The 23,785-nt window shown below is 37.1% G+C and overlaps 1 protein-coding gene across 5 annotated transcripts in view; it reads left to right on the forward strand.

Annotated features, from left to right (window-relative positions):
- Positions 1 to 23,785, forward strand: part of LOC5577768 (serine/threonine-protein phosphatase rdgC) — a 229,034-nt gene that overhangs the window by 183,423 nt on the left and 21,826 nt on the right. For all 5 annotated transcript variants that reach the window (XM_001663491.2, XM_021854816.1, XM_021854819.1 and 2 more), the window contains exons 5-8: positions 6,601 to 6,694; positions 6,985 to 7,301; positions 7,361 to 7,714; positions 7,956 to 8,036. In XM_001663491.2, coding sequence (XP_001663541.2) covers positions 6,601 to 6,694; positions 6,985 to 7,301; positions 7,361 to 7,714; positions 7,956 to 8,036 — 846 coding nt within the window. The remainder of the gene's footprint in view (positions 1 to 6,600; positions 6,695 to 6,984; positions 7,302 to 7,360; positions 7,715 to 7,955; positions 8,037 to 23,785) is intronic.

A 23,785-nucleotide genomic window follows, 5' to 3' on the forward strand; every position in this document is an offset into this window, starting at 1 on the left:
GGGACACGGTGGAATAGTGGGTTCCAAGCCTTTTGCCGAACTATCTGTGCGACTGACCAGGATTATTGATCACCGCGCCCAAGATTTGCTGGCGTAGCTCTTCTTGTTTCGAATGCATCTTGAAAACTGTTTTACTGATTGCGATAAAGTTTTGCACACATAAACATAGCACTCTAAACTGGTATTACTACGAAGCTTGAATTCAAACGATATGTGCCGATGGCGGCCGGGTTTCAGCGAAAACTGCTCATGCCGACTTATTTTCTGAGCCTACCACATAATTCAAACTTTATGTGTAATTTCATTGCTCAAAAATTAGTTTTTGCAATTCCGTTGCATATCAGCCTACTTTTTCCACCATCAAAAACAGTACTGAAAAGTGTTACTTTTCAACACAGTTTCATAACGATGCTGAAAAGTAGTATTATTCAGTTATTTTTTGGGAGTTGGCAAATCATAATCTGAATGTTTCCATAGAATTGCTTTGGATTTCTCAATAAATTTTTTAACTAACTTCTGATTCTACATCCGTAGGACGATCCGAATTCAACCCAGGTGAAATTTTTGTGAAAATAGGATCGATGCTCCTAGAAATAATCCAACCATAACATAAAACTCCAAATAGCAAACAAATTTGTAAACAACTCGTTTTGCAACTTGATAGAAAATTATTTCATCTTGTCAATACTGCCCATAAAGGCATAACTGTCCCATATGAAAAAATAAGCATTGAGAAATCAGCGCTAAAAAAATCGACTCAATAAAAATTTAATCCAGCCTATCATGTCTATCTATCTTCTCTATAAATCAAAATGGAATGGTGTTTGTATGGTGTTTGAAGCTTAAGAACGGGGTATCGGATTTTGAAAAATTCTCCCATAATTATGTTCATAAATTGTTCCGACGTGTTTGTGTACTTAAAAAACTCCGGATACTTAACAGGACAGCGTGAGTACCGGGCCTCAAAGTATCAAAGGCCAAAACAAAACATTCGATCGATCGATTAATGAAAAATAACAATTAAAGGTAATAATTAGTTAAATCAATTTTGTGACAATAGCGCCACTAGCGTTCTACTACTAATATTTCTATTCGAAAAACCGAAAGTGATGATCATTGCTTTTCCAACAGCCTACTTGATGATACGACAAAGTTTTCCAGTATTACTACATGAACATTTAAGTGACTTGAATTAAGTCCTATTTTGCGTGCTTGGGTTAGGTGAAAAGTTTGATAAATCAAAGTTGAAATTGTATGTAAATATTAAAACCAGTATTTTATGCCACTTTGGAGACCCAGTCCTGTCGTCCTGCTTAGTCGCGCTTAGTCGACGACTAAGAAGCTTTTCTCAGATTTTTTACAATTTTCGCCCTGATTCATGAAAAATATAGGAAGAGTGATTAATCATTGCGAAATCAGGTGCATCCTAACGCCCTGTAAGACATATATACACATTTTAAAGCTATATCAACGCCCTGGAGTAATTTGACTTTATTATGCGTAGGCCAGGTGCTCTGACATGCCCTTTAAGACATGAAAACAAGTTGACTATATACGTAGATAAGATGCACTTCAACGCCTAGAAAACATTATTTGAAAATATCAAGATGTATGGACGCCCTGCAGTCATCTGACCGTAGGTCAGGAGCATTTTGTCATCCTTTAAGTTATCAATTTGAAATTATAAGCTTTATCAACGCCCTGAAGTAATTCGACCTTAGCCCACAAAGTCCAGATGTACATAACGCCCTGTATGACATCAATCAAAATCTACGCCCTGGAGTTTTTTGAATTTGTCTCATGTACATCAAGTGCATCTCAATCCCCTGAGGTCATTAATTGAAAATTGCAAGCTGTATCGACGCCCAGGAGTAATTAATTCCAATTAAGTAGATCAGGTGCATCTAAACGCCCTGTAAAAAAGAAAAAAACAATAGAAATTTCCAAGCTGTATCAACGCCGAAATTCAACCGCATCTTAACCCCCCGAAGACATTCATTGAATGTCCAAGTTGTATCAACGCCCTGTAGTAGTTTGACCTTATCTTAAGTAGATCAGGTACATCTTGACGCCCTGAGGGCAACTATTGAAAATTCTAAGCTGTAGTTATTTGGCCTTATCCTTCGTAGATCAGGAGCATCTTGACGCCCTGTTCGAAATCAGATCGAAATTATAAACTACATGAATGTACTAGAGTTTTCCAACCTTAGCCTATGTAGACCATGTGTACTTAACCCCTGTATTTCATCAATGGAAATTTCCTAGTTGTATCCACGCCCTGGAGTAATGTGAACATGTATCACGTACATCAGATGTATCTCAACCCCCTGAGGACATTAATTGAAAATTGAAAGCTGTATCAACGCTATGGAGCAATTTGTCCTAAATTGATTAGGTGCATCTGAATTTCCTGTTAGTCATCAATTTGAATTTTCCAAGCTGTATTAGCGCACTGGAGCAGGGATTGAATCGTGAGAAAATTGAGAAAATCTCTCACGTATAGCTCTTTGTAACTATCATAACATGCTGCACATTATGAGAGACTGTTTATCGTATACTGCTACAACTTTGATCAGATTGCGGGGATAGTAGTGAATGATAAAACCTGTCAAAATATGCTCCAAGCCTGGGGGACACTATTGCTATTGGAAGTTCGTGGATTGTTTATCGTGCCAGTAAAGAAAAACACCTATCCCCAACGGTAAACAAGCGAGAAAAATGGATTTTATCATCGCTCTCTCCTTGGGACTCTCGCTCGCTACTTCCATTTATCAGACTTGTTACACCTTGCGATACAATGACGATCGTGGACCGCAACAGATGGGATGTTTTTCTTTGCTTGCTTTGAACGTGCTTCATACTCAAATGAGAGCGAATTCTGCAATGCCTGCTCTGGAGTAATTTAACCTTATGCTTCATGGATCAGGTGCATCTTGACGCCCTGTAGGACGTCAAATAGGAGTTATATCAATCTACGTAGACTAGATACATCTTGACGCCTTGTAAGATATCACCTTTGGAATAATTTCACCAGTTATCAAGTAGATCAGATGCACTTCAACGCCCTGAGGACGTTATTTGAAAATTCATACCTGTATCAACGCCCTTGAGCCATTTTATCCTTTGTAGATCACAAGTAACTTGACGCCCTGTAGAACATCAGTTGAAAATTATAAGTTGTATCAACGTCCTGGAGTAATTCGACCTTATCCCAGAAGACCAAGTGTACTTAACGCCCTGTATGATATCAATCGAAATTTCAAAGCAGTATCAACGCCCTGGAGTAATTTTACTTCTACTCATATCTATCAGATGCATCTCAACCCCCGAGGACAATAACTGTACAATAAAAGCTGTATCAACGCCTTGAAGTAATTTATCCTAAATAGATCAAGTTGTATCGACAATGGAGTAATACAGTAATATGGAGTAATTGACCTTTATCCTCCTTAGATCTGGCGCATCTTGACGCCCTGTAAGAAACCATATGAAAATTATTAGCTATATTAACGCCCTGGGGTAATTTGAGCTTATCCCATGTAGCTTAGTAATCAAAATGTAAACTAGTGAAGAGTAATATGGTGGTACGACCCCTTTAGGGCTAATAGCGGCTAAGTGTCTAAAGAAGGAACTTCAAAGACCTTCGAAAAATGAGATCAAAATAAGAATAAACATGAACCACGTCTCAATAAGGATTTCTCAAGTCATCCGACCAGACAAGTGTCAAAGTGTCTTTCTAAAATTTTCTGTTGATTTTTTTTCAGAAATTTCATCAGACTGTTATTCAGGTGATTGCTTAAAGTTTCCTTCAGCTATTATATCGAAGATTTCTTCAGGAATACATTGAACGATTCCTTCATAGACTTCCCAAGAAATTCCTCTAAGATTTTCTTTCGAGGTATCTTGGAGAATTTAACCAGAACTTTTTTCCAATGGGATCTTCAATTTTTTTTTCATATGCTGCCCTCAGAAAATTTCCCTAAGAATTTGGCCAAGAGAATACTAAGGATTTTGTTTAGAAATTTTTCGATGGAACTCCAGAAAAAAATCCTCAAGATATTTTTAAACGAAATCTGTAAAATATCCCTGATAAAATACATGTTAAATCACTACGAAAAAAAAAATCTTTTACAGATCTACGGATCTTTTCTTGGCTCTTGAGAAAGTCTTGGGTCTTCAGAAAAATTTATAAAGTATTTATTAATTGATTAACCCCACCGAAATTTCCTAGCGGAAACTCCTGGAAAATCTCGATTGCAACTCTTGGATGAGGAATAGGAATAATTGCTGTAGTATTTTGAATTCCTAATTCGTGGAGAATCCCTGGTTGAATTTATTGTGAAATTTCTGAAAGAATTACTTAAAGATTCTGTGGAATAATCCCTATAATAATGTATGAATCAATTCCTTGGATGGCATGTCGAATAATTCCTGAATCTTTGGTTTTATAACAACTGGAAGTATATCTGAAAAATTGTCATGAGAGTTTTTCGGGGAATTCTCGTATGATTATTCGAAATAATTTTGACACGAATCCAATCCAATCCTAGAAGAAACTTCTCTGAAAAAAAAAATCTACACTGTAACTGGATTGTTGAAGGATTTTCTGGAGCAAAATTTGAAGGAATTCCCTTTGCATATCTTAAGAAACCATTCAAGGAATTTCAAGACGAACTCCTGAAAGAATTACTGGAGGAATTTTTATAACAATTTCTGGTGGGACCCCAGTAAGTATTCGCGAAGAAAGCCTCAAGAATTCAAATCAAGAGACGTAAAAAAGAAACTTTACCTTTGTTCGCGCTATCGTAATATGGTTTAGTACTTTTCAAGAATGTTTAAAATATTGTTTTTTTTTTATATCTTTCTCAACGACATTTTTTGCCGCAGGCTAGTTCATCTTGGGATCACCAGTTTTGCTTCCCATCCGAAGGAAGTCGCCATTTTTCTCATAATCTTGGGGTTGGGATTTGATCCCAGGTCCTCGGCGTAAGAGGCATGTATTCTAACCACTCTTCCCTCTCAAAATATTGTGTACAAATATTCATTTCGGCTTGGTTCAAGTTGTGGCTCATAATAAAATATTTCTAAACTAGTTCTTGGCTTCCTACGGCTCAATTTATAGAGGGCCCCATGATATTCGATGAATAACAGAACGAAAACACGTTCATGTTAAAAACGAAAACATGTTCTGTTAAAAGGTACTGTTCTATAGCGTTGAAATAAACGAAACCATTATCAATATATTTGATTTAATAGGGGCTCCAAGTTATTATCAATTCAGATCCCCTCCAAACCTGATTTTCCTTGCCTCTACACATTTTAATGTGTTAAAACTGAATTTCTGATGCCATGATTTCGGGGGCCCAAGAATCCGGGGCCCGGTGCGGACCGCACTACCGCACCTCCTAGCTACGCTACTGGTTACAAAGGATCGATTTGATTGATTTTTTTTATTGAACAAATAATGTTATACAAATGTCCATATATTGTCTGTTTCATTCGCAACAAAACGCGCCGCCAACTTTCGAACAGACTGAAAAAAATCGTCGCCAGCAAAACCAATTGAAGGAGGTGATTGGCCTTTGTGTTGGCAAGACTGGTGAAACGTCAAATGCCAGAAAAAAATCAAAGGAGGTGATTTGCTATTGTGTTGGTAAGACTGGTAAAACGTCAAATACACAGCGGTTGCTTGCCTGGCGACGATTTTGGCGACGGTTTCACGGGCGACGATTACAAATCGTCGCGTCCGATAGGGTGCAAAATTTACAATAAAATCAAGAGATAAAAAGCTGTCTCTGTCCTCGTTAATAAAAAGAATAAAAAAATTGAGATTATTTATTTTGTCTGTTTGAGAAAGCTAAACAACTTCATATTTCTTGATCTGAGATTTAGCATTACAAACGACCTTATGAACGATTGGGAATAGTAGCGCTCTCTGAGCTATAGTAACGCCCCACAGAAACAGGACGACAAAGTAGCTCAAAATTTTCGACGACAGCGCTGTGGAGACCTGTAGCTGAAAATTATGACGTGTTCGGAACAAACCGGCATCATATTCAGCAACCCCAGGTTTACAAGAGAGACGGTATTTATCCATCGGTCACGCGAAAATGTTAATCTTTTTACGCTGTGTAATCCCCCCCCCCCCCTCAGGGGCAACAAAGCGCATTTTGACAAAAATGTGGACAACATGTGCTCTGATACCGTGAGTAGCGTTACCATGTTTGATCGTTTTCGATTAGTTTAATCCATTGAAAAGAAAGCATAATTCAATTGATAGGTAGTAGTTTATTATTTGTACACAGTTCACGCCCAACGGGGTTAACGATTTCCTGCGAAAATTTAATCAATGTACCTCGATATGTGCTCTTGCGATGCACAAAAACCATACGTAATTATAAAGCATGTCAACAGCACGTTCAATACACATTGATAGAGTGCTTCCATATGGTAACGAATACGACAACCGAACGGCTAGCCTATCATTGCAATCGATGTTTAATTAGTGCTCTGATTTATGGGATAATTGGGAGAAGCAGATTCAGCAATATACTATGCCATCACCAAATAATAACAATTTCCACCGCATTTTCGTTCCAGTTGTACAACTTTTTCAACGCACTGCTAACGCACATTCCGGAAACTGCGGGGCGACCCATAGACTCGCAGGAAACCTCCCGATCGTCTTCAAATGGTAATGATTACAGTGAATCCACAATTAAGAATCGTCCACAATTTATGAATCAGCTGACTTTAAATGACAAAATAACAACAAAAATCACCACAAAACATCACGTAAACAATTTTACTCAAAATAAATTATAAGCGAAAATGTTTCCGTGATGTTTTGTGCTATTTTTTACTGTTATTTTGTCCTTTAAAGGTAGTTGATTCATAAATTGTGGGTGATTCTTAATTGTGGATTCACTGTATATTTAGTTTAGAATTTCCAGACGATGTCTAATCTGATTTCATCCAAAACAGAGGCCCTCGATATGAAGTTTTCGGACGAATCGGACGACTTGGCGGACGAAGGCATCTGCGGTCCGGAGCGGAGCTATCAGGGTCCACACATCAAGTTCCCGCTGGACAAAAAGGAACTGGAGGTGATCATCGATCTGTTTCGGAAGAAGAAAAACCGCCTGCATGCCAAATACGTGGCCGGGATCCTGCGGGAAGCCACCTCCAAACTCAAACGACTGCCAAATCTGAACCAAGCGTCGACGGCCATCTCCAAGCAGGTCACCATCTGCGGCGATTTGCACGGGAAGCTGGACGATCTGCTGGTGGTGTTTCACAAGGTATGACGTATCAATCAAAGGTGTATCGTGTCGTTCGAATAACTATTCCTTGCTTATAGAACGGCCTGCCCTCGCCGGAGAACCCGTACGTCTTCAACGGAGACTTTGTAGACCGGGGCAAGAAGGGGCTGGAAGTGTTCCTACTACTGCTGTGTACGTTCCTAGTATTTCCCGGTGGTGTCTTCCTGAACCGGGGTAACCACGAGGACACCGTCATGAACGTTCGTTACGGGTTTGTGCGGGAGGTTCATCAAAAGTATAAACACAACGCCGAAAGACTGCTAAAGCTCATCGACGAAGTCTACCGGTGGCTTCCGCTGGGCACGATAGTTAACAACCGGGTGCTGGTAGTGCACGGGGGCATTTCCGATTCCACCGATCTCGATCTGATCCGGAGCTTGGATCGAGGAAAGGTGGGTACTGGTACACCGAAACATCTTTTTAACTGATGGGTCGGAAATACATAAATTGAATTTTACGTAAATGGAATTTACGTCGATGGAAAAATCACCTTCGAAAGATCTCTGCTAACGCGTGTAGATACGAAGGCCGACATTTGAGTCATAATCAAATGTTTACCTTCTAAACTCTTATTTTGACGAATCTAAATGAAAGATTATTCTAATAAATCATTTCACTCTCTTCCCTTCACAGTACGTTTCTCTATTACGACCACCAATTACCGAAAGCTCTGCACCTGGAGCGGAAATAATCGACAAAGTGGAATGGAAACAGGTATGTTCTGAATGCTACAAAGGGATACACGCAATCCAATTGAAAAGTCGAACAACTAAATCAACCATTTATTTTATTTTCCGAACACTCAAAGTGCTTGCTAACTCGCGTCACTCAACCGAAACAGCCAACCGTTAGTCGTTTATCCTTCTTAGGATCCCATTAGGTGACACTGAAATGCAAAACGTGCTCCGAATAGACAGTTATACCTACCAGTCGCCCTAATCTGCCGTATCGTCCTCTATGGTTCCACGGTTTTGTAGCGAAGTGCTACAGAATTGCAAAATTCTCTTCCTTGGCGTAGTTTGACGAGGACGACGGTGTATGTGACTGGATTCACGGTAAACATGCATCCGAACGCGAGAACCCATTGCATATCACGGGTTGTGCCACATTTCCCCGAATGTCGTTCCCCGAAAACTAGTTCTTAGAGCGCCAGTTCTCCGAATACCTCGTTATCTCAAATAGTTGTTGGCACTTGTCATAACTGGGGCCTTCCTTAGTCGAGTGGTTAGAGACCGCGGCTACAAAGCAAAGCCATGCTGAAAGTGTCTGGGTTCGAGTCCCGATCGGTCCAGAATCTTTTCGTAATGGAAATTTATTTGACTTCCCTGGGCAGTTTAATAACTGTGGAAGTGGCTTGAAGCTGAGAAGCAGGTCCTGTCCCAGTGAGGACGTAATGCCAAGAAGAAGAAAAACTTGTCATAACTTCATTAATTTCAAGGTGGTAAACGAATCGGTCTCTCGAGTCGCACTGTCCTCAGCATTTTTAGTAATATGTGTTTAATCGAGAATGATGAAATATGGCCTTGCATTAATTTTCGGGGAAACGGGTGATTCGGGAAACTGACATTCGGGAAACTGACATTCGGGAAAATGATATTCGGGTAAAAGTAGCAAAAGCCGCATCACCGGCTACTGCTAGGTGACTACGACAAACCCGGTAATGTGTCACGTTTTCCTCTATGCAGGACGACGCAGCAAATCGCTTCGGTGCTGCTTTCTTCCGCTTCGGTATTGTGGCAGCAGGGAATTTTTCGATTGTCGCATTTGGCTGTTTCGATTGCCGCATTTGACGAAAATTTGAAACGATAAAAATTTTTGTGTTGTTGGTTTTGCCAAGCATTTGTGAGCTCACGACCGTAACCAGAATTGCTGAAATTTGTATAAAATGCCTTTTTACAAATAATTATCGAAAAAGCAAACAAATCTCCGCAAGTAGGATGCAACGTATCCCACGATATTGTGCCATTGTCGTGCTCCAAAAGTTTTATTCAATTGTTTTAATACAAAATTTGAACTTACAAACTGTGTTAAACTCAAGCGCGTGTTGCAAAATGCAATATACGAAACAAGAATCCATATCTATGCTACTACTTCTCCAAGCTGAATTGTGAAGGCACAGACAAACAGACATTACACTGACAAGTTTTTCATTGACCATGCTTTGAACGATTATTTCAATTTTGCTATGATTCATTCCTCACATCCAGAGGTACGCACATCGTTTTCTGTCATGTTTAACGTTTGACACTTACATCTTCTGCAGCTCTTGTTGCAAAAAAAAAAACAAAAATTAGTGCAACAAGCTCACCAGTTAATGATGGTACACAGGGTGTACGAAAATTATCCGAACAGCAAAATATGGAAAAGATGATCTCGAATTGAAAACATTAAAAAATCAATGTCCATGTACCTTTTTAAATACATATGTTAACACAAAATACACCTCTAAATAATTTCGAAATTATTGCTTCTTACTGAGATAGGCAAATTTGAATTTTTCGAAGGTGTTTTTCCTGAGGGCCGCTAGTCATACTAGAAATGTTGTGCCCCTTAAATCTAAAAGAGATGAATCCAATTGTCCCATAATTTTTTGAAGCAACCTGCAGTTTATTGGCTTCAAGTTAGACTAGAAATAGAAAATTAAACGGTTCAAATCCAATGAGTTCTATGGCTATTTCTCTTCCGTCATAAAGCTCGAAACGCGGCTCCCTATAAGACATCTCAACACATTCGGCTTGGTTTCACAAATATTTGAAATCAAAAATGTGTTAAAGTTACTGCCTTATAATATAATAAGTTGATGTTTTACACCAAGCAATGTATTTTAAAGAAACTTTTAAGTGTCACGTCTGTTTTCCTGTGGTAAAGGTACCCAACTAGTCAGTTCAGTAGAGTGACAAACAACAAATAGAAGGATGATGACACGTAAAACGTTTCATAAGAGCACGATGAGCACCAGACTTGATGGAGGTGGGAAAATCGTTTCCCATATGGCTACACTAAGCGAAACGCTTTTCTATTCTGGAAGCTCACCCAACAACTGTGAGAAGACAGGTCAGTCATGTCCTAATCCGGATGGATGACAAAACATGCACCATTTACAACTGGAGCGGGCATTGGATTAGCCGGATGTGGGATCGGATATAAAAGGTTGCTTGCTAAACTGCCGTGAATCGCAAGTCAGTCCCATCTGTAAAAAGTAGGCATTGAGAAAATGGGCTGTGAAGTTTTCAAACTCGTTTTCCATACGAATATTCAAAAAATGCCAGGAGATTGGAACATGTTCCAAACTTAATGAAACTTTCACAACTTGCTTTTCACTACGATATCTTTCCGAGAAAAATATAAAGATGATCAAAAAAAGTTATATTTTTGTGTTCCACGGTGCGAAAGTCTGCAGTGGGACTGATATGCGATTACTTTTCATTATGGGACAATTTGACTTGCTGTTTTTCCCTAATTTTTCCGAACAAATAATATTATTTTATTAGTGCAACTGAAATAGCATTGGAAGAGATGTTGAAAACTGAACTCAACTCAATTTTGACGAAAATGCATATGGGACTGACTTGCGATTCACGGCAGTAAAGTGATGAAGAGTATTCTAAAGTCTTCTATTCGTGATCCACAGAGTTGAGAAAAAATGAGGAACACGTTTATCGATAAAATGTTATGCTTTAACACGAATCAAATTACTACAAGAATTCAGCCGCGGTAGATTGTCTTTCAATCTGAAAACGTAAAGTTTTTAATAATATTTCAATATACAGTACTGACCCGATTTTGTCTACCCCCGATTTTAGCACCTTTTTGACTCGATTTTGTCAACCTAAAATTTATATTTATTTTAGTTAGACTAAACACATCTATATTGGAAATATTGGGTGCATAAAGTCAATTATAACCTTGCACTATGGGCGATCAGGTGGCCAATAACACTGCGGAACACGTTTTTGTCTCAAGCACCAAAATATCGCTATTTACTAAACTAAGGGTTGCTGAATCCATTGCCGTTTTGAAAAATATAGCACGTCTAGTTTTTGAGATATTCACTGTTGAAAATTCTAAATTTGACTATTTCAGCCAACTTGCATGCAAGTTTGCCAGCTTGTATGGAAATTTATTTGCTTAATTTGCCGCAGAATTCAAACTTCATGTGTATAACAATTATTATCAACAAAGTTCATAATACTTTCGATGCTCAAAAATAATTTTTTGATGGTTTCGAAAAGTATTGTATTTTCCCATAAAAGAAAAACGTAGAATTTTGTACGGAGACTGCAAACATGTTGAAAAATTCGATATAATCTAAATTTATTCGCACAAGTTCAACCAAATTTTATCTCAAATGAAAGTTGAAGTCCTATTTTACATGCTTGGTGGCTTAGATCACTCAAAAGTTTGACAAATCATTCTTTAAATTTCGTATAAACATCAATTAAAACAGTGTTTTATACAACTTTGGCGACCTGTAGCTAAAAATTGTGACGTGCTGGAGCATTTCTGAGAACGGCATCAGATACAGCAACCCCAAATCTGCTAGAGACACATAGTTTGATCCTTGAGACCGGCAAAAATGTCATTTTTGGTTCGCTGTGTAATCGAAAAAATGACTTGTTCTGTTAGGTTCTTCTGGTACATCAATACATAGTAAACACTTATATTAAGATATTCCTGGAATACTAGAGTACGATCCTTTGTAGTTTCATTGATACAGTATGCCAAAGTTGGAGTTTTTAAGAAAAACAAAGAATTCAGTACAAATGCAAGGTATTCGTTGGATGGAATATACTGAAGAATCGTAATATTTCATACATATCTAATTAAAAAAGCTATCTTAGAAAAAAAAACAAAAAAAACTCGTACTTTACTTCAGCTAAATGTGGGGACTACACTGATGACGGGGTTGGTGGTCTGATGGCTACCGCTTCTGCTTCATAAGCAGAAGGTCATGGGTTCAATCCCAGGCCCGTCCCTTTCCTCGTACTTTGTAGTTGTATATCTCTCACTTGCTTCTATCTTCCATTCTAAATCTATCACACTCGAACTATTCGTTCATAGCATTTGCTAGAACGAGAGACGGACAAGAAACCGTTTCCCTAACGCTTCCATTCTTCCACGCGCATGCCTTGCCTTACGCCTGATTCATAGGCAGTCTGCTAACCACAAAAGCAAACCTTTCTGCCATGCCTTCCCTCCAATCCATACACTCTCACATGAACTGGCGTAGATGCAGTGGTATATACGGTCTACGTGGGAGCCAGTATAATGCATCATCAATTCCTCCCCCTTCCCCACATTGGTCTGCATTCTGACGTGGCAGGCACCATTGTCGTCTAAAAATAGAAGATCATCAGCACTTATATACTGAGGATGTCTGTTAGTCCCAAGCAGTCATTCGGTTGGTTCCTTGTGTAAGTGCAGCTGATCTGGCGATACTGGAGTAGCATCCACGGGCGGTCAATTAAGCTCAAGCTCAAGCTCAAGTAAATGTGGAAACTACACTGAAAAAAACATTTTCGATTTTTTACCGAAACTTTATACATCCCATACTTTTTTGTCCCAAGTTGTCCCAGGCTAAAATTCATTTCCAAGGTTATTCAAAGATGTAAACTAAACAACCGTGAAAAATTTAGCCACACATATTTGCACTTTTTTCAGTTAGGGCAAGTTGACTTTTTTTCAATATTTAGCCTTTTTTTTCTTTAATATCAGCATAAGATAATTTCAGGGGACAATTGAATATCGCTAAATGATTCATATCATCGTTATTAGGTAAGTTTTATTATTTATAGTGGTTTTCGCATCGTTAATTGCATTAGTGGCCTATATGCATCATTATTAAAAAAAACTTGTTCATTGAAAACAAAATATAAAATTTGTATCGAAAAACTCATAAATATGACATGAGATGGCAGAAATATTTTTGGCCACCATTCTATATGGAAACCGCCCATAGTGCCTTGGCCACGTCTATACAATCATCTAAAGATCGAATTTTTGAAATTTGAAATTCTAAATAATTATCCAAGAAATTTATCAATGTTACCTTGGATTACGGTACATGGAAAATGGAAGTATAAAAATGATTTTTGTATTAACTAAGTACTAAAGTTAAAATAAAACTTGAAAGCAGTTGAAAAATTTTATCCCGATTTTGTCAACCCTAAATGCAGCATGGGGCTGACAAAATCGGGAAATTACGTATCGTAACATATCAGTTTCTTCAACATGAAGAGCGGCTGGAATTTTTGCAGAACTTTGCTTTGACAATTCTGATATTCTCTGGAAAATCCTTCATAAATCAATCTGTATGGGTTTTGACTGCATTTTTTTTAGAGATTATATGGGAAGTTATTCCTGCAATCGCTTCTAAATTTCTACACTATCTTCCTCAAGAATTCGGTCAGGAGAATCTTGAGCGATTTCTTGAAAAACTTCTACTGAAAACTTTTGTTGTTCCTTCAAAAATCCCTTCTATGTTCCTCAAAAAACTCTTCAAGGGATTTTAGAAGGTATATGTATTTATAGGAAGTCGCTCTAGAGATACCCTTTGAGATATTTTTCGATGAATTCTTCCGAAAATTTCCTAGAAGATTGCTCTGGTAATCCGGACAAGATTTTCTTCAGTCATTTAGAGACTCCTTATTCTTCTTGGATATTATAATAATTCCTACAAAAAGTCCTTTTCCCTCCCCTTGGTTATGCGACCTTGCCGCGATGGGAGGGCATAATCCATTAGCCCATATGATGGAAACCAAAGGCGTAACCTGTAGTGGTGGTATCACATTTTGGCACTTTTTGCTTAAAGCCGCGTCATAATTCATATGGCATAGACGCAATAATATCTCGGATGTGATCCAACGGACATTCTGCGTCATTGATAGAATTGATGCCCATTTCAAATAATTAATCTATTCGAAGTGGACATTAATACTATTGGTGACGTTCAGTTTGCCTTTTGCTAACCAGAATGATCCGTAGCCACTCTTACTATTAGCTAGTTAGATACATCGTTATCATATTCGACGTAGGGAATACATAGGAACTCTTAGGAAAATGACTAGTAGATTCACTGAGTAGAAATAAGTGGCGACAATCTTATTTTAATATGGTTTTTACATTGCCATAATAAGAAATACCTCTTTTGTAACAGCGGTATAAATAATCTAATTCCAGCTTCATTTTCGCAAAATTTACAAGTAGAAAGTAGGCGTTGTGAAGCATTGCATTTGCCACCGAAAAGTGAATCATGTAGGAGACTGTAATAGCCTAAGGTAACTTTACTCTTCAATATTCACTATAAAATGACTATGGGAAGTAAGACGCTGAGATCGATCATTAGGGTACACTTGCTAGTTTCGAAAAATTGTTGAACAGACAAGGAAAGCGACTTTTTTCTTTAAGGATATATGAACGTAATGACCAATAAACACTTTTAACAACAAAAAATAAAATTAACTAGAACTACTACTAAACAGCCTAATTTTGTTAAAACTTGACGACAATTGACATTTAAGACTCTAATCTTACGTAAAAGACAGGAGTAATCAGAATAGCACTTGAATGACAAATTATTCAAAACCATTTCGACTAGACAGTATTAGTAATGACACTACTACACAACTATTTCAAACAAATTCTGATGGAGCTGCTGATTTTCACAATACTTCCTTTTCTCAGAAGCAAGGGAATATGGGCACTTTTCAAAAACTACCACGTCACAATACTAATAAAAAACAGTGTTCATGTGGGCGCCAGTGCCTAGTCCGTCTGAGTATTGGTCCTGGTAGAGGGGAAACTTGGCAAAAGCCAGACCGAGGGATCAGCCTTGACAAGTTAAGCTGTCAGGCAGCTCCAATTGAATACCATACAAAAAAAAAAAAAAAATCCTACAAAAAGTCCTTTTAAATTTCAAACTACATTTATGTGTTTAGAATGGTAAGAGTGGTAATAGTCATATTGGCTTGAATTTAACGAGTGAATATGGCATCGCTTAAACGTCAAATTAGTGGACCATTGTGGGTGCATGAATTTGGTGAATCATAAGTGTCAAATGTAAATGTAAATACGGGAAATGAAGAGAGAAATAGAACATTTTTGTACACTAATTTTGGGTTGCCACAAGCATGCTACTTTCAAGGCATTTTGCCTTTAGCAGTGATAACGAATGAGAGGAATGTGACATATGAATTTCTAGGAGAGTATAGCTCTGGAATTAGAAGCAAGTGCAAAGTCATGTATGTATTTAAGAATTGAAAGTAAAATGATATGTTATTATTGATATACCGTCGTCGCACACTGGGGCACAAAGCTGTTTCCGACGGCCAAAACCTCTAATACTCTGGATATGCATCCTAGAGGTTTGGTGTCTTCAACAAAGTATTTTAAAATAGTTTGTACTACATTTTGACTCTTTCGCATTTGATCAAGATAAGATAAAACTGATCTAGATTAGTTTTACCGCTTAACAGGAACGTCCTAGCAAAAAACTTTTTTTCTGCAAAGTTGTTCATTGAGGAATTTTAGACATTTCTTCTGAAGGCACCCACCCTCGATCACTAACGTGGATGGCGCTGTATGAAACTTTAGTAAAAACAGCCAAAGAATTGATTTTGACAATTTTTCATACAAATAATTGTTATAAAAAATTGTCATCAAGTTTTTAAAGTTTAACAATAACGAAGTAAATTTGTATCATTCACTAGCAAAATCTTCTGATTTAACAATACTTTTAGTAAAAAAAAAGTCCAAAAACAGTCTTTGACAAAATTCTGGATAACTCATGAAGCGGTAGCTAATTGTTTGTCTGCGACTAGTCAAGACCTTCAATTTTATTGGGTGGTATGAATAAAAATCGTTGAACTTTACTACATGTATCATCTACTCAAAAACAAAATCTACAAAGTTTACTACACTTTTGGTATGAATAAAAAACCTTTCGAACATGTAGTACGTACTGCTTTCGAACAAGAGCAGTGACTGATGTTGCACGTTAAGAAAATTCCATTCAGAGTGCAGCGTAAAATCAATAAAATCATGCATATAAGGGGGATGCCAAATTTGTCGCTGATTCACACGACAAATCATGTAAAAATATGAATTCAAATTCATGTAGGTTATGTAATTTTTTTTATGTTCATGTGAATTTTATAATGATTTGACAACGAAGATTTTTCTGAGCATTTTGGAATTTTAGCTAGAAATCCTATAAAGGGATTTTGAGATTACAGCAATTATAAAATTATAAATTTCCTAGAGTTCTAAAGATTCCAGTACTGAGAATTTGATGAAATAGTTGTAGAATTTTGAGGTTCCTCTGTGGATTTTTAACAGCATGTTAAACTCCGACGATATATATGGTATTCTTAGTATTTCTATGGTATTCTCGTTATTTCGGTAGGTTGTCTGGTAGTATCCCTGGAATTCCCAGAAATAAAAAATAAATTCTCACAATAGTGATTCAGACATTCGAAAGATTATAATATAATTCTCGCATAACTTGTAATCTCGCCTTAAAAGCCATTGGTAACCGTAGCTCCTTGTCTCTAAGCAAATGAATGAATCAGGATGAAACATATCACCACTGGGAGGTAAAGGAGCAAAAATACCATCACAGAAATACCGTCTTAAAGATACCCGAATAATTTCATAAGATTAATAGCCAGATCAAACACCGGATTTACAATATTCCCAAAAGAATCCCAGAATGGCTTCCAGAATCCCAGAATTGTTATTACAAATCTAGAATCGTGGGGGGTCTATAGCCTTGAGGTTACGCTTTCGCTTCATAAGCGGAAGGTCATGGGTTCGATTCCCAGCCCCTCCTCAAAAAATCCGTCTAGCCACCAGAAGACGTCTCACGGAGGACCGTGCTTTGGGGAGCACATCCATCCTCCGTCAGTATCAGATGGTGACTGAGACAAACTGACCATCTTCGCAGGCAGCTAGCCTCACTATCCATTCAAGGCGTCGATAGGCGCATGGTGTACACTCAGGCCTATCGATCGCAAGATTCTTGGTTCGATTCCAGGTTGCCGCGATAACGTTTTTTGTTTTCAAATTCTGATTTCATAAGGCAAATTTATGAATTTCAATCTGATTTCTTGTGGCGAATTTTCATAAGGGGTTCCTATGTTTATCGATAGTCCATTTGCCTGAGTGTATGAGTCGTAACGCTCGAGCCTACCCCCTTCCCCCTTCGAGCGTTACGTAATTTGTGGACGCCGCCTCAGAGAATCTGAGAATTCTCACATAAAATTAAGAATTACTTTATAAATAGGGAAGGTGTACCGGTATTCGCCATGTACCAGTTATTCGCTGCCCAGAATATAAACCGTTTTATGACATATAGCGGGAGATCCCCCAGTACCGGACACTTAAGCCACTAAATTCATAATTCGAAAACAATTGATTTTATGGGCTCGTGTTACCCATTTATGATAAATATTATCATTTTTATAGCGTACAAAAATTAATTTGAAAATATAAATATGAATGTTGACAATGCATTTTGATGGTGTATTTTAGTACCAAATTGATCGTTCTTGAAAGGTGGCACCCAATACCGGACACGATCTGGAAATGCCTCGAATACTGCAAATTTGAACATCATTGAATATGTACACTATAGAAATAGTTTATAATTACCAATTCAATGAATTTGCAACATTTACAAGAATAATTTGAGTTTTTCTTAGTTTGCAAGATGTCTTTCATAAACCTCTTCCATATATGATGAAAAATAGCACATTTTACGATGTTGTTCTGAATGTTCATTCTTCTTAATTTTATTGCATGTTTGATACCATGATTGTCGGAACCCATGAAAAATGAAAGCATTTTGAGACACTGACGCAATAATTACAAATATATCATATAACAAATCAAGCTGTCCGAAACTGAGGGACAGGAGATGCTTAACGAAAATTGTAATTTGTCCATATTTTGTTCAATTATGGTACAAAATACATTCATACTGTCAAATTAGAATTATTTTCGATCAAGCTTACGTGATCCAAAGTATTTTTTCATATTCGAAATAATTTCTGAATAGACTCAAAATTAAGAGAATACGTAATTTTTTTAAAAGATTTTAAATCTTTTCTACTTTTTTAAAAAGACATGCATATTTCAAGGATGTGTTATTCTACGCAAACATTAGTCTACATAATAGCTTTCTTTTCTACTAATACACCATCTTGATTGGACCATGATTTCTCAATTTTTCGACTTTGTCAGTTATTGGGTGCTGTCCGGCACTGGGGGATCTCCCCCTATGGTTGCCAATTGTTTAGTGTTCGCTAAATTGCTTTAAGATAATACGGAAACATTCTTGGAAACCGCAAAATTTTCTCAGAAAATAATAGAAAAAAATCATTTTCCCTAAAATTTTTGCTCCTTTGCACCTATTTTCGCCACCTGTTCCTGATTCGCCACCATCCATAAGAAATCAACATAAGTGGCGAATTCAGGAACCGAGATTAAAATCGTGGCGAATACTGGTGCAAGTGGTCCAGTATTCGCCACCATTATAAAAATACAAGTTTGGTCATGACTTCTTGAAAACACTCTATTAATATTCAATATATTTTTTTTGTACAATAATGTTATGCATTAAAATTTAATAGAATACAAGTATTTTGAAATGTTTTCATAAAAACTTTAGACCACCACAACAAAAAAGCCCCACCAGGCCGCACTTTTTTTTTCTTCGCGACAATGAATTAAATGTTCTTGACTAGCCGCTACCGCTTAATGAGTTATCCAGGATTTTGTCAAACCTTGTTTTTAGACAGTTTTTATTAAAAGTATTTATAAATCCAAAAATGTCACTTGTAAATGATAAACATTTACCATATTATTGTTGAGCTTTGAAAACCGAATGGAAACATTAACATTTTTCGTACGGAAAAATAGTCAAGTCCGACTCTGGCTGTTTTTACTAAAGTTTCATACAGCGCCGTCCTTGTCAGTGATAGAGGGTGGGTGTCTTCAGAAGAAATGTAAAAAAATGCCTAAAGAAAGAACTTTTCAAAAGAAATTTTTTTGCTAAGATGCTCCTGTCAAAAAATGAAACTGATCTAGATCAGTTTAACTTATCTTGATCAAATCCGAAGGGGTTTAAATGTAGTACAGAATATTCCAAAATACATTGTCGAAGATACCAAACGTCTAGAATGCATATCCAGTGTACAAGAGGTTTTGGCCGCCGAAAACAGCGATCTGCCGCATTGTACGTCGGGGTTGGCATTAGGCACAAGCATCATCTAAAAAATGTCAACAAGTAAATGGATTATTATTATAATGTAGTATTCTTTGAAGTACTGCAACCATAAAAAGTTTCCCAAAAAAAGTAGTTTATTTTCAAAAAAAAAAAAAATGAAAAGAGCTTGAAAATGATGCCATTTTAAAATGTCACTTTTAAGGTTCCATAAAAAATCTCACTTTCAGGTAGATGAATACTCATTTTGAAATCTCATATTTATCATATAAATTGTTATTGGAAACTTTAGAAAACTTGAGCGGAAGACTATTGTCTTGATTAGTGCTTATTGCATATCAATTCAAGTTTATTTGGCCCAATGTCACCCCCTCGAAGGGGTAAGATAGGGCCAGTTTTAATACGTACGCTCTTGAAAATAAATTATCAAAACTTACGCAGTTTTGACCCAATCTCACCCCTAACTACGGTATCTTTCAACCAACTACAGCTTACAGTTTGAAAAGATAATAGCATCAAAAATGAATTAAATTTAATATCACAACAACAATCATGGAAAATTTCTTGAATTTATTGAAATGCAATGTTCTAACTTAAATATAGAAAAGTTTGAAAATTATCACAGATGTTACGTATCAATTTGATATTTGTTCTAAATTGAGCTTGAGCTTGAGCTTGATTGGCCGCCCGTTGTTGCTACTCCAGTATCGCCAAATCTGCTGCACTTACACATGAAACCATCCAGATGACTGCTTGGGATTAACAGAATCCCTCAGTGTATAAGTGCTGGTGATCATCTATTTTTAGACAACAATGATGCCTGCCACGTCAGAAGGCAGACCAATGAGAGAAAGGGGAAGAAGTTTATGATGCATTCAATTGGCTCCCACGGGATGGGTGACGGAGTGAGGTAATTTTTAAAGCAGAGAGGCTTGCTTTGGTTAGCATCAGGCTTGCTTTGCTATGCATCAAGTGTACGAAAAAGCGTGCTATAATTATGAAAGAATAGAAGCGTAGGGAAACGGTTTTATTTCTGTCCGTCTCGGGTTTTAGCAGGGGGGTGGCATGAGCCAATATTAACCAACCCAACATCAATTCAACATGGCGTCCAGTGTTCTTGTTTTGAATATTTTTGGAAGGACAAAACATATGTTTTTATGGGTAGGAGACATCAATGATTCCTCGCTGATGCGTAAAATATTGAACAAAATGATGAACTAATGAAAAGCGTCGTCAAATACGACGATTCAATGCGATATGTTGCGATACGATTCAATGCGATAATTGCCAGAATCTAGCACTAGCAGCGTATGAGCTGTATACTCGAAAATCAGGAGCAGCTTAGGGCAAACCGACCAGAAAGTGGGTACCAAAACGCGAAGTACCAAAACGATGTGAGGAAGAGCCAAAATGTATGCAGGATGACAGCCGTGTCGGTCCCCTGGGTTTTAGCAAATGCTATGAACTGTGATAGATCAACTGTGATATATTAAAAGTGGTAGATAGAAGCACAACTACTAAGTACGAGGAAAGGGACGGGCCTGTGATTGAACCCATGACTATCTGCTTATGAAGCAGAAGCGGTAGCCATTGGACCACCAACCTCGTCTTAATTTGATAATTGTTATAAATTAAGACTAAAACTAAATAATGTATATAATTTCTCTGTTTTTATAGCTTTATTAACTAAAATTTCTCTGTTTTTATAGCTTTATTAACGAGATTTTCATCCCTGTGTTAGTTAATCTCGGGACCAGCGCTCTACTTCCCTTCCGAAGGAAATCGTTACTATAACTTTTGAAGTCATAAGTGACTATCTCGGGGATGGGATTCGATCCTAGGTCCTCGACATGAGAGGCGTGTATTATAATTACTACACCGAGACCGGCCCCTCAATTTTTTTTAAAGGCTGATACAAATATTGATTTTCTTTTATATTTCCATCGAAAAGTCGAGAATATGTAGGGGATAAAAGTTATTAAGGTCTGATCCATTGTATGTTCAGAGTGATTCAGATATGATTTACTTCATGTGCGAGTGATTCAGGCCTGACTAACATCATATTCAAATTATTCGAGTCAGAACGTTTCAATGTCTAAGTGATTGACTTTTTATTCAAGTGATTCACTTCATACCTGATCGATTCATGTTTGATTCTCTGTTTCAGACAAGTGGTTCTGATATACTTCATATTCAAGTGTTTCAAGTTTGATTCATTCAATTCTTAGTTATTCGGGTCTGATTTGCATCATTTTCATGTGATTCAGGTCTGCTTCACTTCATTTTCAAGTGATTTAGTTATGTTTCAATATTTGTTCAAGTAACTCAGGCCCAAATTTTTTAATGTTTAAATGATTTAGAGAAATGAAGAAATTTCTTCAGAATCGAGACTGTTTTGCTTTATATTTAAGTGTTTCACTGCCCTTCTACGCCTACTTGTCCCATGTTCCATGCAAACCTTATATTCCGCGGGACAAATATGCGTAGAACGGTAGTTCAGGTCTATTATACTTCATATTTAGGTGATTCAGATTTTATATTCAAGCGATTCATGTTGGATTCGCTCCATATCCAATTGATTCGTGTCGTATTCATTGCGTGTTTGAGTGCATAAGGTCTTAATTATTTCATATTCGCGTGATTCAGTTCTGATCTATTTCATAGTCAAGTAACTAGGATCTAATTAATTTCGAGTTTGAGTTATTCATTTTTGTTTAACTGCATTTTCCAGTGATTCATGTCTTTCAAGCAGGTTAGGACTGAATCACTTCATCTTCTTATGATTCAGGTCTGATTCTCTTTATATTGAAATAATTTAAAACTGACTCACTTCATTTTCAAGAGATTCTGTATTGCTCTACTTAATATTTAGCAAATCATGTTTGATTCAACTCATAATTAAATGATTCAGGTCTGGAATCATATTCAAGAGTTTTAGGTCTGATTCATTTCACTTCCAGTGATATAGTCCTCATTCACTTCATTTTCTAGTAAGTCAGGACTAAATTATTGGATGTTCAAGACTTCAATTTTCTATCTAATCTAGATCGGAAGATATGACTCGCTTGAAATCCTAAAATTTTATTTAATTGCTAGTGAGGGGCACCAAGCAGAAGTTTTCTGAATTAAAAGGTCTACTTTCCGAATGTTCTTTATAACTTTGCCGAAGACTTGATCTTTCTATTTCATGTGGATCGCAAGATAGAACTTCTTAAAAATGTTCAATTTTACATGCTCACACAAAATTTTGAATTAAACTGTCTGTCTTCCGAATTTCCTTGACTTTCTGAACAACTTTTCCAAATATTAGACCTTTCTATCTCATGTGGATCTCAATATAAAACTAGTTAAGATTGATCACTAGCGTCACGTTGCGGTAAAATTTTGAACCAAAATGAATGTACTTGACCTTCACAACAACTTTTTCGAATACTCGAACTTTTTATCTCATGTGAATCAAAGGATAGAACATGCGTGTTCAATTTTACATGCTCACTAGCACCACATAGAGGCAAAATTGCGAATCAAACTGTTTGCTTTCCGAATGTCCTTGATGCGCTGCATAACTTTTACAATAATGTTAAAATATCTGCTTTGAGATGATGGTAAACTATTGGGGGGTGATGGGGTGATTCAATTTTCAACTGATGGTTGCAATACTTTTTTTTTAGTGGAGAATCTTAAAAACCTTTCAAAAAACTTTTGAAAACTACTAAGAATTCCGAAATATCGTTAGAACCCGTTTGAAAAGTTCTGGAGAGATGTTGGATCGCAATGATTTTTCGAGCCCTTAGAAAACCTATTATCCTCATAAAAACTCTAACGGTCTTCTAAAAATGTCATTTAATCCAAAGCAATCCAATGAAAGCCTAAGGAATCGTTACACACAAAAACATAAAAACCACTTAAAGTTTCCTGAGGGCCATCCTTAGCCGAGTGGTTAGAGTCCGCGGCTACAAAGCAAAGCCATGCTGAAGGTGTCTGGGTTCAATTCCCGGTCGGTCCAGGATCTTTTCATAATGGAAATTTCCTTGACTTTCCTGGGCATAGAGTATAACCGTACCTGCCACACGATATACGAATGGAAAAATGGCAACTTTGGCAACACTAAGCTGAGAAGCAGGCTCTCTCCCAGTGGGAATGTAATGTCAAGAAGAAAAAGAAGAACCCTTTGAATCCTAAGGAAAATTCATCTCAGGAACAGTTTTTTCATAAAAAAAAATCTTTTAATAGTATGACC

This window comes from Aedes aegypti, chromosome 3 (genome assembly GCF_002204515.2).
Source record: "Aedes aegypti strain LVP_AGWG chromosome 3, AaegL5.0 Primary Assembly, whole genome shotgun sequence".
NCBI lineage: Eukaryota > Metazoa > Arthropoda > Insecta > Diptera > Culicidae > Aedes > Aedes aegypti.